Here is a 16,979-nt window from a genome sequence, read left to right on the forward strand (position 1 = left end):
CTTTTGTGCGTCCATTGGCTCCAGAAAGAAATTCATCCTAGGAATGTATTTTATTATTGTTAAGAAGAGGGATATTTATAATTAGAGCTGGGCAAAAGATTTCTGGCAAATAGTTTTATATATATATATATATATATATTTTTTTTTTTTTTGCTCGAATAATGATCAGCCTTCAAAAATCTGATCCAAGAGTAGTGCAGGTTTGTAGAAACTGTGAGGGTACTTTAAAATCTTGTAATCTATTTTTTAATCAGTAGGGGGTGCTCAAACTCCTCAACGTATCTAAAGCCCATATCTAAAGCCCATCAATTCAGTCATTTCTCTCTTTCAGTTTTCCCTGACACTTTTGCTTTTATCGCTCACAGCCACTCCCCTCTGGCCAGGAGGGTAGAATGCCTAGTGCAAGAGGCTTCATCATCTCTCTTTAGTTTACACCAACTGTGTGGTACAACTTAGTTCTGCCAGTGACTCCTGAACCTGGAGCTATAGATGCTGAACTAGAGGTGTCGGGGTGCGGCCGCAGCCCCTGGCTTGAAGTGGTTTCCATCATATACAGGGTTTACAGTTTGGTTCAGTGGCTCTCAGCACCCCCACTATACCCATTGTTCCAGCACCACTCCCTGGTACCCCTGTTTAGGAGCAGTAATGCTGCTGTTTATTGGATTGGCAAACACTGGGAAACAGAAAGATATCTAAACAAAAAATATTAAAAAGAGACAATTACCGCAGGTTCGGCCAATCGCAGCTCCCACTGGCCGTGGTTCTCCGCTCCAGGCCAATGGGGGCTGCGGGAAGCAGTGGCCAGCACATCCCTCGACCCGCGCTGCTTCCCGCAGCCCCTATTGGCCTGGAGTGGCAAACCACGGCCAATGGGAGCCGTGATCAGCCAAACTTGCGGATGCTTACCCTGGCGAGCCGCGTGGCAAAGGTTGCCCATCACTGCTCTATAGGCTGGAGGTTCGGACATTCACTTAGGGCATGGGAGACCCAAATTCAAAGTCCCTGCTCCAATGACTATTTAATTATTTATACAAACTAGAACAGCTGGAACAGGAGAGACTGAGAAAACTCTGTATCAGGACATCCCATAGCTCCGTGGCCCAGGCATGCTTCTGAATCATGGGATACTCAAGGCAGAAAGGAAATTGAACCTGGGCCCAGCTCTATTTGTAATAGTCAAAAACCTACACCAAGAAAAATGTTTTCTGGTGGTAAAATGCTTCTTTATGTGTGTTTGTACAGTACCCAGCACAATGAGGTTACTCAACAATCATAGTCATTTGACCCTACACTCTGAAGGATCAGAGATGCTTACAGCTGCAAGAACTACTCTGTTGTGAAGTCTCATGTAATGTTTCATATGGAGCTTGCTGTGCCATTTTACTTTGCTAGAATAACAGTCAGCCTTCAGAAATCTGATCCACAAGTAGCTCAGGTTTGCGGAAATTATCAGTGTACTGTAGTTTAAAATCTTGTCGCCTATTTTTAAACATTGGGTGCCCTCAAACTCTTCAGCATAGATAACGCCCATCAATTCATTCATTTCTTTCCTACTGTTGTCCCTGGCTCTTTTTCTGATATCTATGAGAGCCACTCTCCTCTGACCCTCAGCATAGAATGCATAGTGCAACGGGCTCTGCCTTCTCTCTTTACACCAACTTATATCGGCCAATAACTCCTGCATCTGGTATCCCTGTTTGGGAGCAGTAATGCTGTTGTTTGTTGGATTGGGAAGCATTGGGAAAGAAAAATAAAGCAAAACAAACAATGTTAAAAACAGATAATTACCAGGTGTCGTCGGATCTGAAAGATAAAAGAGAAAGACAGAGGTTAGTGATTTTGATATATATATATTTTTTGGCATGGCAATGTTTTACCAAAATAAATAGAAAACGTTGTAGCTGTACTTAACGTAGTGCCAAAGAGCAACAAATTGGGAAGCAAAGACACAGGGGTCCCTGAAAGCTGTACAGCACCATGAAGCCACTAAAATCTAGGTATTGGGAGGAATGCAATCTTAGGCCTCAATCCTATCAACACATATGTGTAAACACAAGTTAGGAAGTAATTCCATTGACTTGAAACCAATGGATTAAATGTGATTAAAGTTAAGCATGTGCTTGACTGGAATGGTGCCTATGGAATTGTTCGTCTTCTGAGAGCTCCTTAATATTCAGAAATGTCTAAGGATATTAACTATTAGTTCCATAACTTCCATGTTAGGGAATCTAAATAATGCTCAGGTTATTCTCAAATATTAAGTAGGGCTGAGCATTTTTATAGAAGATACAAACAAAAATATACACGTGGATTTATTCAGATTACTAATCATTTTATTTATTTGATGCTCACTGAAGTCAGGGATGCCTAAAAATGGATTTGAGCAAAGTTTAGTGTGAGCAGGCAATGTGATTATTTCCCTACACCGAGGCTATCCCAGTCCTGAATTCCGCTGAACTAAGAGTCCTGTGATAGAAAATTGCATGGTGCTTTAATGATGTTGACACCACCAAGCATATTTTGACTGGCAATTTATGCTATATTCTAATGAGTTAAGAACAAGCCACCAAGATCAAATTCACATAAATAAGGTAGCAATTTTAACCAATAAGTGATTCATAGAAAGATTTCACTGCAATAGAAAATACCTTTTCATCACAAGCATTTGAAGGTACAGGTCAAGTTACTTCTTTCATGAAAATTATAATAATGATAATAACAGCACCTAACTCTTCTATAGCACTTTTAATGAATAGATCTCAAAGCACATTACAACAAAAGTAAGTGTTATTATCCCCATTGTAAGGATGGGGAAAATGAGGGACAGAGAGGGAAAATAGTAATTTTTACAAATTTTTGGTGAGCAAGAGAAAAAGCTGAATGCAGTTTAATTAGTAAACTCACTGGCCCCAGCTTATTTCTCTTAGAGTACTGCTCTGCTCTGAAAAGTTGAGAAGGAAACCAGTGCTGGTTTTTATTTTGTTCCTGATTGTCAGTCATGCATGTCCACTCTGGGTTCTGAGTTCTAAACCCTTTTCTTTCTCTCTCTCGCCCTCGTTTTATCACCATCAGTAATAAAGATGCTGCAGAGCAAATTACACCCTCTGTACCAGCTGTGCAATCTAATTGGCTTCTCTGGTGTTGCACAAATACACTTGTAAGGAATTTAGTAAACAAACCTCTTGATAATGAAGGGTTAACAGGACTAAAATGCAGTAAACATTTATTTTTGTCACTAATGTCAGCACATCTGACTGAACAAACAGGCAATGGATGTTTTGAGTTAGGAGTGCCATTGCACAGTCATTTTTCAAAACACAACTACATGTTAAACATGAAGGTGATTTCCTAATACTATTTAACCTTTGCAGAAAAAAATCTTAAATCAGCTCCAGCAGAAGTCTCTACTGCAAAGAGTACAGTATTATATTAATGTATTTGTGACCAAATACACCCCGGTAGTCACACCCTACACACCACTGTAATAATCCTTGTACAATAGATACTTTGTGAGGTATCATCTGAAAACTCAACTTCCTGGTCAATAATATCATAGTGAAATCTGTGTAGCAACGTTATATGTAAAGTTATCTGAAATGTGTTGACCAGATAAGTATGGGGAAGTGGTAAACCAGTTTTCTGAAGACAAAGGCCAAGCTAATGCCTCTTGCTATGTGTCATCAAAGTTAACTTGAAATCACCTGTCAAGTGACCATTCTGCAGCAGCTAAGGTGGGCTGGAATTGATGGATTTGGATTTTAACAAACAACAACATGGAACCACTTTCATCATGAGACTCCATGCCTCCATCCTTACAGCCGGACGGAACTTTATGTAAGGGTAACCCTCAGGAAAATGTATTCCAAGGGTGACTGGATTAGAAAAGTGAGGGGCAAAAACACCATCTCTATCTCTCTCACTTGCTCTTTCACCTAAGAGGACAAAGGAACCAGCCCTTTGGACTTTGAGGTCAGCTCGCCGCCTTGAGAAATTGGTCAGCTATTTTGCTGGGAACATGTGGTAAGACATTTACCTTGAACCAAATCTAGTTTGTTAAGTTTTAGTTACAAGAAAGACTTTTATCTTTATTTCTCTTATGGCCATTTCTGTCTTTAATGCTTTATACTGGTATTCACTTAAAGCCTCTCTTTGTAGTTAAATAAACTTGTTTTATTCTTTAAACAAAACTAATCCAGTGTTGTGTTTAAATTGAATTGTTTGACAACTCCAATTAAGGTAGCAAACTCTTGTACATTGACTCCTTTCCAGGGTAATGGACCTCTAATATCTGAACTGTCCAGGAGAGGACTGGGCACAGGGGTGAAAGTAACTTAAATTTCTTACCGGTACGGTCATACCACAACCCCCCTTCCCACCTCCACTCCTACACACTTAACTTCATGAAAGGTTTCAGAGTAGCAGCCGTGTTAGTCTGTATCCGCAAAAAGAAGAACAGGAGGACTTGTGGCACCTTAGAGACTAACAAATTTATTAGAGCATAAGCTTTCGTGGACTATAGCCCACTTCTTCGGATGCATATAGAATGGAACAAAAATTGAGGAGATATATATACACACATACAGAGAGCATAAACAGGTGGGAGTTGTCTTACCACCTCTGAGAGGCCAATTAATTAAGAGAAAAAAACTTTTGAAGTGATAATCAAGCTAGCCCAGCACAGACAGACAGTTAGATAACAAGTGTGAGAATACTTACAAGGGGAGATAGATTTCAATGTTTGTAATGGCCCAACCATTCCCAGTCCTTATTTAAACCGGAGTTGATTGTGTCTAGTTTGCATATCAATTCTAGCTCAGCAGTTTCTCGTTGGAGTCTGTTTTTGAAGTTTTTCTGTTGTAATATAGCCACCCGCAGGTCTGTCACTGAATGACCAGACAGGTTAAAGTGTTCTCCCACTGGTTTTTGAGTATTTTGATTCCTGATGTCAGATTTGTGTCCATTAATTCTTTTGCGTAGAGACTGTCCGGTTTGGCCAATGTACATGGCAGAGGGGCATTGCTGGCACATGATGGCATATATCACATTGGTAGATGTGCAGGTGAACGAGCCCCTGATGGTATGGCTGATGTGATTAGGTCCTATGATGATGTCACTGGAATAGATATGTGGACAGAGTTGACATCGGGGTTTGTTACAAGGATAGGTTCCTGGGTTAGTGGTTTTGTTCAGTGATGTGTGGTTGCTGGTGAGTATTTGCTTTAGGTTGGGGGGTTGTCTGTAAGCGAGGACAGGTCTGTCTCCCAAGATCTGTGAGAGTAAAGGATCATCTTTCAGGATAGGTTGTAGATCTCTGATGATGCGCTGGAGAGGTTTTAGTTGGGGGCTGAAGGTGACAGCTAGTGGTGTTCTGTTATTTTCTTTGTTGGGCCTGTCTTGTAGGAGGTGACTTCTGGGTACTCGTCTGGCTCTGTCAATCTGTTTTTTCACTTCAGCAGGTGGGTATTGTAGTTTTAAGAATGCTTGATAGAGATCTTGTAGGTGCTTGTCTCTATCCGAGGGATTGGAGCAAATGCGGTTATATCTTAGAGCTTGGCTGTAGACAATGGATCGTGTGGTGTGTCCTGGATGGAAGCTGGAGGCATGTAGGTAAGTGTAGCGGTCAGTAGGTTTCCGGTATAGGGTGGTATTTATGTGACCATCGCTTATTAGCACAGTAGTGTCCAGGAAATGGACCGCTTGTGTGGATTGATCTAGGCTGAGGTTGATGGTGGGATGGAAATTATTGAAATCATGGTGAAATTCCTCAAGGGCTTCTTTTCCATGGGTCCAGATGATGAAGATGTCATCAATGTAGCGCAAGTAGAGTAGGGGCGTTAGGGGACGAGAGCTAAGGAAGCGTTGTTCTAAGTCAGCCATAAAAATGTTGGCATATTGTGGGGCCATGCGGGTACCCATAGCAGTGCCGCTGACTTGAAGGTATATATTGTCCCCAAATGTGAAATAGTTGTGGGTGAGGACAAAATCACAAAGTTCAGCCACCAGGTTAGCTGTGATATTATCAGGGATACTGTTCCTGATAGCTTGTAGTCCATCTTTGTGTGGAATATTGGTGTAGAGGGCTTCTACGTCCATAGTGGCCAGGATGGTGTTTTCTGGAAGATCACCGATGGATTGTAGTTTCCTCAGGAAGTCAGTGGTGTCTCGAAGATAGCTGGGAGTGCTGGTAGCGTAGGGTCTGAGGAGAGAGTCTACATAACCAGACAAGCCTGATGTTAGGGTGCCAATGCCTGAGATGATGGGGCGTCCAGGATATCCAGGTTTATGGATCTTGGGTAGTAAATAGAATACCCCTGGTCGGGGTTCTAGGCATGTGTCTGTACAGATTTGTTCCTGTGCTTTGTCAGGGAGTTTTTTTAGCAGATGGTGTAGTTTCTTTAGGTAATCCTCAGTGGGATCAGAGGATAATGGCCTGTAGAATGTGGTGTTAGAGAGCTGTCTACTTAACTTCATGGATCCCTTTGCATGACTTAGATACAGTAGCTGTATACTAGTTTTATTCTAAAATAAGGGTGTGAAAAAACACCGCCCCCCCGTCCCCCCGAGCAATGCAAGTTTCAGTACGGTAAAGTTCCACGCTCTCAATGCTGGTAGCTATTCCCCTAGCTGAGGTGGTTTTATTACAGCGCTGGGAGAGCTCTCTCCTGGCGCTGGAGCTGCGACTACACAGCCACATTAAAGCGCTGCCGCGGCAACACTTTAACGTCGACTGCGTAGACATACCCTTTTGTGGATGACTTTCAGCTTTTCATTTGTTGCTGTTCTTTTTGACTGACAATCCCCCATTTCCTCACTTTTACGTTTAAACATATCCTTTCGGGTCTGCTGAATGTGTATCTTCTTAGGCGGCATTTTTCCCCACTTACTTTCTACTGTAAATTGCACGCCTGACACGAGAGACTTGACCAGTAAGAAGCAAGCGGTTACCCTGATGGCACTCAAAAGCTAACATTCGGAATCACATGAACATCTTCCACCTGACAAGAAGTAACAACTGAAAACGGAAGGGGAGCATTTTGTTTCTAGAAAATGTAAAATATATTTAATTCAAGTGATAAATCTGATTTTTTTTGTTATTACTACTGATAAACCTAGCCTATTTTACCCATTTGTATTGAATGCTTCGGCCACTTTCTTACCAGTAAGCCGTACCGGCCTGTACCAGCTTACTTTCACCTCTGACTGGGCGGTGCCGAAAACATGTTTTTTGGGGAAATCTGGGACTGGAAGTGCATTGGGGTCACCCTGGAAGTAGTTATCAAGGCTGCTGGAAGCCAGAGTGTGACTAGAGTGTCGCTGACAGGCTGCTGGGGTCAGAGCTGCTGGAGCTACATCAGCAAAGCATTGTGCGGCACCCCAAGTTGCAGGGCAGGTGCTAACACAACCCCTCCCTGGTCTGGATTGCACCTCAGAGTCTGATAGTATCTTAACATATTTTTTGTCATAAGCTATTAGTAAAAAAACAAAGAAATTGCCAATGGCAAGAATTCCACATTTATAAAAGATCCTGCTCTCTGATTCTTAACTAAAATAGTTATAAGAGAAAAGACAATACCTGAACAAATGACACCGGCATCTTCACTGTGGCCACAGTTGTGTATGCCCCACCCTCTGTGTTGACATTGCCAGACAAAGTGTTCATTTCCTCTGCACTGCACATCATCCAGGAAAATATTTCCTCTGCCTTGACCAAATCGGGCACTTCCTGGTGCAGAAATGGCCCATCCACATCCAAGCTGCCTGCATACAACTTGAGCATCGTTTATGTCCCACAAATCATCACACACTGTCCCCCAGGTTCCATTGGCATAAATTTCGACACGGCCCTCACATCTGTTCTGGCCATTCACCAGTCTGAGATCAAAAACACCTTTGAAAGACAGAAAACATCTCGATGAGCATTCACAAAGTGTTTCATGTTGGCATGCTTTCATACATGTTATTGGAATCTGATTTTCCTACCACAGGGGATAGCCCTAATTCCCATTACAGTTAATGAAATATACTTGTGTCCTGCAGAGGAAGAACTGGGCTCCTTCTCTCTTGATAATTGAGAAAATACGACGGATTATATCTCTCTATCACAAACTTTATCCTTGACAAAGAAATGCCTGGGAGAAATTAACTCTCCATTCTATGTCTCTCAAACAACAAGAACATTCCAATGGTACTGAGATTTGTTTTAATAAATATAAATTACCTTAAATTGGCCATTTTCATCTCCATCTTTTATGCATTTATTAATAATTCCCATTTTTCATCTATAAAATACCCATTTCCCTGAATATTTAAAAATGTAAAAGGAAGAAAAGTAAACTCAAAACCAAAAAAGGAGAAAGAAAGAATAAAAACAAGAGAAAAAGAAAACAAGGAAGTCTCCTGAATTGCACCTATGCCTGCTTAATATCTTTAGCAATGTGTTTTGGGCAGAAATGTCCAAAACTGAAACAGCCTTGATTGTGGTGTATCAGTTGAGGCAACCTTAATTTAGCAGGCCTTCCCTCAGGCAGCCTTAACAGACCATACCAAATATTACGACCGTCTTCATTTTATCCACATAATGAAAGGTTGCATATGAAAGGCTCTAACATGCATGCAAGAACGTTTCAGTTTTAAATTAGAGATGGACCCAAATCACAGTTTTGACTTAGATCCAAATGTTCCCAAAGGTCAAATATATTTGGATACATGGTTTTGGTTCTGTTCCAGTTCTAATTTTAATATTAATACATTTTTTAAATTCTGGACAGATTTTCTTCAGAAAGCCAGAGTCATGCGTAACACAAAATACAAAAAACCTACATGTATGAGTAACTTTTTATTCACACCACTAGTTCCATTGATGTCAATGGTATCTACTTGAATGATTCAATTTATTTGTGTGCAGAAGTATTTGTAGGATTATTTTTCCTTCTTCTGGGCCCAATTTTTAAACTCTTACTCATGTTGTGTAGGAAGTTACCCACTCAGAAGGTCCTCTAAAATCATTGGCTCTTTTTTTCAGACTATGGCAGTAAGGTACTTCTCCATGTGAGTAAGGGTAGCAGAACTGGTCTTTACTAGGAAGATAGGTGTGTTCTTAATTTGAGCTCATTTGAGATTAAATCCAAATGAAGACAAGGCAGTTGGAAGTTTTCACATGAGTTAGCAGGTCAAGTTATAGACCATGGGCAGCCTATGATTTAACTCAAACTGCTCACTCATGTCAAAACATCAAACTAGGATTTTACCTTGGGTTAGCTAACACAGGTTAAGAACACTAGAAAACTGGTGTGAAGACCCAGTCAATAAGACCTGCAAACCAAACCATGACTGAAATTTCTACTCCCAGCAAGATGTCAATAGGAACACCGAGAATTTTTAACCCCCCTTTCTCATATAACTCAAAAATGGCTGCACATATTTTACCCAAAACTTTCCACACAACACAATTGCTTTAAGGATTCAGACCAAAAAGAATTTGTCTGAGAAAATTATGAGCAATTGGAAAACAAGGGAGAGGAATGGGAGAGAAAAATCAATTTCCCCTTCACTATTTGCATTAGTTCTAATTAAAACCTTACTAAACAAATATATCTGAAGAAATTTTCATTTTGTGAACAGGAAGCAAATTTAATATGTTTTAATAACTATACTTCACACTTGCACCGTGCTTTTCATTTTTATGTACAGGTACAAAGAATTATATACTTATTTAAAAGATGAGGAAGGAGAAAACATGGAAATATGATGGTTACTCCTTTAGTACCCAATTCTGTAAAGATGCATGCATGTGAATCCACATAATTGGAGGCTTTGAAGAACAGATTAGATGAACATGTCTCAAGGGTGGTCTAGGTATACTTAATCTTGCCTTAGCGCAGAGGGTATAGACTAGAGGAACTCTCGAGGTCCCCTCCAGCCCTACACTTCCAAGAATAACTCTCCTCTCCTGAATAGTTCCATTTAAGTCAAGATGGCTATTTCAAATGAATATTCATGTGGATTAATAATTACTGGGTTTTTTTTGTATTGCTGTAGCACCTAGGACCCCCATTCTTAGACCAGGACTCCTTTGTGCTAGGGGCTGTTTAATATTTTAAATGACATCTCTCAGTACCATGAGAAGATGTTGGCTAAAATGTCTGATTTTCTTTCATGTGTCAGTTGGCTGCTGCAAGAAATTCATCCTAGAAATATATTTCTTTTGTTAAGAAGAGGCCTATTTCTAATTAGAGATGGGCAAAAGATTTCTGGAAAATAGTTTATTGTCAATTTATTATTTTGCTAGAATAACAATCAGCCTTCAAAAATCTGATCCAAGAGTCGTGCATCTTTGTAGAAACTGTGAGGGTACTTTAAAATTTTGTAATCTATTTTTAATCAGTAGGGGGCCCTCAAAATCCTCAACGTACATAATGCCCATCAATTCAGTCATTTCTTTCTTTCACTTGTCCCTGACCCTTTTGCTGGTATCTCTCACAGCCACTCCCCTTTGACCAGCTGGGTAGAATGCATAGTGCAGAAGGCTTTAACATCTCTCTTTACACCAGCTCTGTGGTACAACTTAGTTGTGAACTGACTCCTGAACCTGGTACCCCAGGAGTAGTAATGCTTATTGGATTGGCAAACATTGGAAAAGAGAAGGATTAGTGATTTTTTTTGTTTTTGGCATCGTAATATTTTACCAAAAATATATAGAAAACAGTGTAATTGTAATTAACTTAGTGCCAAAGAGCAACGAGTAGGGTAGCAAAGACACAATGGGTTCCTGAAAGCAGTATAGCACACTTAAATCATTAACTTCTGGGTGAAGGAGAGGGGTGGAACCTTTGACCTCACTCCAATCCATGCACTTTTTGACCAATATGATTCATAGAAAGTTTTCACTGCAATTGATGCATCTTTTGATCACAAGCATTTGAAGGTGCAGATCAAGTTACTTCTGTCATGAAAATTATAATAAAACACCACCAAGCTCTTCAATAGCCTTTTTCATCAATAGCTCTCAAAGCAAGTTACCAAAAAGGTAAGTATTATTATTCTCAGTGTATAGATGGAGAAAATGAGAGACAGAGAGGGAAAGTAGTAATTTAAAAAAAAAATTGGTGAGCAAGAGAAAAAGCTGGATGGAGTTCAGTTAGTAAGCTCACTGGCCTCACAGTTTATTTCTCTTATAGTACAGCTTTGCTCTAAAAAGTGATTCCACCCTGTTCCATGTTTATTGTCTCATCAATTCCCACATCAAATGTACTCCAGTACCAGCAGGCTGTAGATCCCAGTTTCTGCAAACATATGCACACATGCTTAATTCTGCTGACAGGAATAGTTTCACTGAGGCCATTGGGACCAGTCATGTCAGCCAAGTTAAGCAATACATATGTGTTTGCAGGATTGGGGCCTAAGTGCTTACTTTAATGTATAAATACCTAAAAAAAGTATTACAGTACTACTGTATCCCTATTTAGAAGTGCTAGCTGCCAAATGAAAGAAAAAGTTGATATTCAAAAAAATGTATTGCCGTCAGCCTGAAGACAGCCTGCAAAAAATACAAAGGTTTATCACCGTGCCATACTTATTTTCCTATCCAAGGAATCTGGTGCCATTTATATGGGAATTATTTTGTATTATAATGAGATAATTGAGAAGAATACAACATAGAAATAAAGAAGTAAAATAATTATGAATTACCTGAAGGCCACCATGTTGTAGTAGTAGTATGAGCTATTAATACAAAAGGAGAACAATACATAAATTGGCGACATTTTTAATAGTGAGAGAGAGACTTATAGAGTAATGTGCCAAATTCAAGATAACACCAAGAAATATAAATGTTAACCCTTTGGAATCCAATCCTGTAAACATACATGCATGTGAATCCCCACCATTGGAGGTTTTTAAGAGCGGATGTTCTTAGTATACTTAATCCTGGTCTAAGCACAGAAGGAAAAAAAACTAGATGGCTTCTCAAAGTTCCTTCCAGCCTTACATTACTAAGAATAATTCTCCTTTGCTAACTAGTCCTATATAAGTCAATATGACTATTCTAATGAATATTCATGTGGATTAATTATTATTGTTTTTATTTGTATTGCAGCAGCACCTAGAAGCCCCAGTCAGAGACCAGACTCCTTTGTGCTAGGGTCTGTTTTTCATTTTCAATGACATCTCTCAGTATCACGAGAAGACATTTGCTAAAATGTTTGATTTTCTTGCATGTGCCATGTGGCTCCTGAAATAAATATGTATTGGATTGTATTTCTTGTGTTAGGAAAAGGGATATTTATAATTAGAGTTGGGCAAAAGATTTTTGGCAAATAGATTTTTAGCATTACGAATGACTCTCTGAATTGCCACTATGAATGACAATTAATTCATTGGGAGAGGGGCAAAGTTTAAGAATGACTCTATAGGCTGGTGGTTAGGATGTTCACTTAGGACAATGGCTCTCAACCTTTCCAGATGACTGTAGCCCTTTCTGGAGTCTGATTTGTCTTGTTTACCGCCAAATTACACCTCCCTTAAAAACTACTTGCTTACAAAAAATGAGACATTAAAATAGAAAAGTGTCACAGCACGCTAGTACTGAAAAATTGCTTACTTTCTCATGTCATTATATAATAAATCAATTGGAATATAAATATTGTACTTACATTTCAGTGTATAGTATTATAAAGTAGTATAAACAAGTCATTGTCTATATAAAATTTTAGTTTGCATTAACTTTGCTAGTGTTTTTTATGTTGCCTGTTGTAAAACTAGGCAAATATCTAGATGAGCTGATGTACCCCCTGGAAGACCTCTGCATACCCCCAAAGGTACTTTTACTCCTCTTTTAGAACCACTGACTTAGGGTATGGGAGACCCAAATTCAAAGTCCCAATTCCAATGACAATTTCATTATTTATACAAAGTAGAACAGATGGGACAGGAGAGACTGAGAAAACTCTGTATCCGGACATCTCATAGCTCAGTGGCCCGGGAATACTCTAAAATATGGGAGACCCAAGTTCAAATCCCTTTTCCATATCAGGCAGAAGGGAAATTGAATCTGGGCTCATGTCTATTTGTAATAGTCAAATACCTACACCAAGGAAAACGTTTTCAGGGGGTAAAATGTTTCTTTGTGTGTGTTTGTACAGTACCCAGCACAATGAGGCCCAGGGCTATGAGCGCTGTGGTAATATAGCTACTAAACAATCATAGTCATTTGACCCTATAGTCTGAAGGATGAGAGACGCTTACAGCTGCAAGAACTACTCTGTTGTGGAGTCTCATGTAATGTTTCTTATGGAGCTTGCTGTGCCATTTTATTTTGCTAGAGTAACAGTCAGTCTTCGGAAATCTGATCTACAACTTTGCAGAAATTATCAGTGTATTTTAAGAATCTTGTCATCTATTTTTAATCAGTAGGGGGCCCTCAAACTCTTCAGCATAGATAATGTCCATTGAGTCAGTCATTTATTTCTAACTATTGTCCCTGGTTCTTTTGCTAATATCTATGAGAGCCACTCTCTTCTGGCCCTCAGGATAGAATGCATAGTGCAACAGGCTCCGTCTTCTCTCTTTACACCAGCTTATATGGCCAATAACTCCTGCATCTGGTATCACTGTTTGGGAGCAGTAATGCTGTTGTTTATTGGATTGGGAAGCATTGGGAAAGAGAAATAAAGCTAAACAAAAATGTTAAAAAGAGATAATTACCAGGTGTCGTCGAGTCTGAAAGATAAAAGAGAAGGACAGAGGTTAGTGATTTTGATTATTTTGGGAGGGGAGGGGGCATTACAATGTTTTTTCCCAAAATAAATAGAAAATGTTGTAGCTGTAATTAACTTAGTGCCAAAGAGCAACAAATAGAGCAACAAAGACACAGGGGATCTCTCAAAACTGCACAGAACCCTGAAATCACTAACATCTGGGTAATTCAGAGGAATGCAATCTTAGGCCTCAATCCTATCAACACATATGCATACACAAGCTAGGAAGTGATTCCATTGATTCGAAACCAATGGATCAAATGTGATTAAAGTTAAGCACGTGCTTAGGTGCTTGACTGGATTATTGCCTATGGAATTGTTAGTCTTGTGAGAGGAACCTAATAATCAGAAATGCCTAAGGATACGTTCCGTAACTTCCATGAATTGTACCTAGGTCTTATATAACATTTTTAAAGAATAGATCTCGAAGCACATTTAAAAAAAAAGGTAAGTGTGTTCTTAACTCACATTAATTAATTTGAGATAAAATCCAAATGAAGACAAGGCAGTTGGTAGTTTTCACATGAGTTAGCAGGTTGAGTTATAGACCAGGGGACAGCCTAGGACTTATCTCAACCTGCTAACTCCTGTGAAAACATCAAAGCACGATTTTACCTTGGGTTAGCTAACACAAGTTAAGAACATGAGAAAAAAAAGTGTGAAGACACAGGCAATAAGACCTGCAAACCAAACCATGACTGAAATTTCTACCCCCAGCAAGATGTTCATAGGAACACAGAGAATTTTTAATCCCCGTTTCTTATATAACTCAAAAATGGCTGCACATATTTTACTCAAAGCTTTCCACATAACACGATCACCTTAAGGCTTCAGACCAAGTATGGGTTATTTCAGCTGAAAAAGGAATTTCTTTGAGGAAATTATGAGCAATTGGAAAACGGGGGAGAGGAATGAGAGAGAAAAATCCATTTTCACCTTCACTATTTGCATTAGGTCTAATTAAAACCTTACTAAACAAATATGTCTGAAGAATGTTTTACTTTGTAAACAGGAAGCAAATGAAATACGTTTTAGTAACTATACTTTTTATAGTGCTTTTCATTTTTTAAATATCCAAGTGTTTCATGTTGAGGTACAAAGAGGTCTAGCAACTCAATCGAGTCCACAATAGTGTATAAGTGAACAGAAGACAGGTTTCCCGACTCCTAGTCCCATGCCATATCAGATGAAGCATGTACATACCTTAAACACTCTGGTGTGGTATCTGGCTTAAGTATTTCAAAAAGAAAATCAGAAAATGCCTATAGAGATGACTCCAGCATCTTCACTGGGACCACAGTTACATGAGTCCCATCTTAGACTGAGGCAGTCCCAAAGATAGGATTCATTACCTCCACAATGCAGACAATCAAGGAGAACATTTTTTGACCCTTGACCCAAACAGGCATTTCTTGTTGCTGAAATGGCTCATCCACATCCAACCTGCCTGCAAACAACCTCCGCTTTGTGTGTTCCAGTAATCATCACAAACCCTTGCCCAATTTCCTTTGTAATAAAGTTCAAATGACCCTCACGTCTGTTCCATCCATTCACCGGTCTTTAAAAGACACGGGAAACGATCTGTGGAATAATGGGCAGTAATCTTTTTTCCATCTAGTGTAATTTCCACCCCTTAGAAATTGTAAAAAACACTGAGGAGTTGTGACTCACGCATCTGGTTATAGCCTATGCTTATGTGAATGCGCTGGATGCTATAGTAGAGCTGATTGGGAATTTTTTGACAAACGTTTTTTCATTGGAATAATCTGATTCATCAAAACCAAAACTTTTCATGGAAACATATCTGTTTCAACAAGCCTTTCACTGGGAAGTTGTCTCAGGTCCAGGAGGGAAATTGATTTTTTGATTGGCACTCACCTGATGTGAGAGACCCAGGTTCAAGTATCTGCTTCCAAATAAAGAACAGGAGTACTTGTGGCACCTTAGAGACTAACAAATTTATTTCACCATAAGCTTTCGTGGGCTACAGCCCACTTCTTCAGATGCATAGAGTGGAACACACAGACAGAAGATATTTATACAGACAGAGAACATGAAACGGTGGAAGTACGCATACCAATTGTAAGAGGCCAATCAATTGAGATGAGCTATCAGTAGCAGCAGAAGAAAAAACTTTGAAGTGATAATCGAGATGACCCATAGAAGGTGTGAGGAGAACTCAACATGTGGGAAAAAAATTCAATTATTGAATTTGGGTTTTCTGCATCAAAGTGAATGCCTTAACTACCATGCTATTGGCTAGTGTGGGGAGCGCTTGTGCTAAAACTCTTGTGCTTTTTCATTAAGAGCAAAAACCCAAACAGTCTCATTTTTGTTCTGATGCAGAATGAAAACAAATTTGAAACCCTCAAAATTATTCTCCAAACCAGAATTTTCTTGTTTTCCAGCCATCCCTAAGCTATCCCACCAGAGCCTGTTGCGAGAAGAGCAAATAATGTACAGATAGCAAAATGTTATATCACAAGGAAGGAACTGTGGTCTAGTGGCTCTAGCATGGTGTTGGGAGGCAAGAAATCTGGTTTCTACTCCCACATTTTTAACTGTCTTGTTGTGTGGCCCTTGGCAATCTCTTAAACTCTATGTCTCAGTTTCCCCATCTGTAAAAATGGGGATAAAGATCCTTTACTTCTAGGTAAGCTGTTTTGAGGTCCATAAATTAACCCCTGTATATAAATGTAAAGTATTATTATGATAAATCTGAGTTAATTTTATATTTTGCAGATTTTCTGCATAATAAATAATGTTTTTTCTTTTCCACTTTTCCTGGGAATTCCTACACATCAGGGTAAGAGCTTCTTCCCATTTTGGCCAATTTCCTAAAATGCCAAGATTTTTTAATCTTCTGTCATCCTGCCAGCTAATGAAGACTGCATAGTTAGGCTTATGAAAGCAAACCTCAGTCTGCCAGAGAAGCAAAATAGAACAATAGCATTAGGTTCTTTGAACAGACTCCATATTCTGACGTTTTGAGGTTTATTATTAATTAAGATATGTATTTGTTGTTAAGCGTCAAATTCTCTGCTGAGGGAAACTGAATCTTCCCTGTAGGCTGTTGGGCCCCAGAAAAGCTACTCCTGCTGCACTCTTGACATGTGTCAGTGAGGGTTGGTGGATGGAAAAGGAACAGCCAGTAAATCTGTATTTTCAGTACGCACTGAACAGGACTTGGCCATGGCTGAGCCCAGCTTTTCTTTTTGCCAGGCC

General features: G+C 39.5%; 1 protein-coding gene across 1 annotated transcript in view; it reads right to left on the bottom strand.

Annotated features, from left to right (window-relative positions):
* The window catches only part of LOC112059256 (deleted in malignant brain tumors 1 protein), a 50,099-nt gene that overhangs the window by 12,230 nt on the left and 20,890 nt on the right, over positions 1–16,979 (bottom strand). Inside the window, exons 11-14 of the mRNA XM_065552284.1 lie at positions 13,702–13,716; positions 11,689–11,721; positions 7,574–7,888; positions 1,789–1,803 (exon numbers count right to left, since the gene is read on the bottom strand). Of these exons, the coding sequence (XP_065408356.1) occupies positions 1,789–1,803; positions 7,574–7,888; positions 11,689–11,721; positions 13,702–13,716 (378 nt within the window). The remainder of the gene's footprint in view (positions 1–1,788; positions 1,804–7,573; positions 7,889–11,688; positions 11,722–13,701; positions 13,717–16,979) is intronic.

Source organism: Chrysemys picta, chromosome 7 (genome assembly GCF_011386835.1).
Source record: "Chrysemys picta bellii isolate R12L10 chromosome 7, ASM1138683v2, whole genome shotgun sequence".
Classification (NCBI taxonomy): domain Eukaryota; kingdom Metazoa; phylum Chordata; order Testudines; family Emydidae; genus Chrysemys; species Chrysemys picta.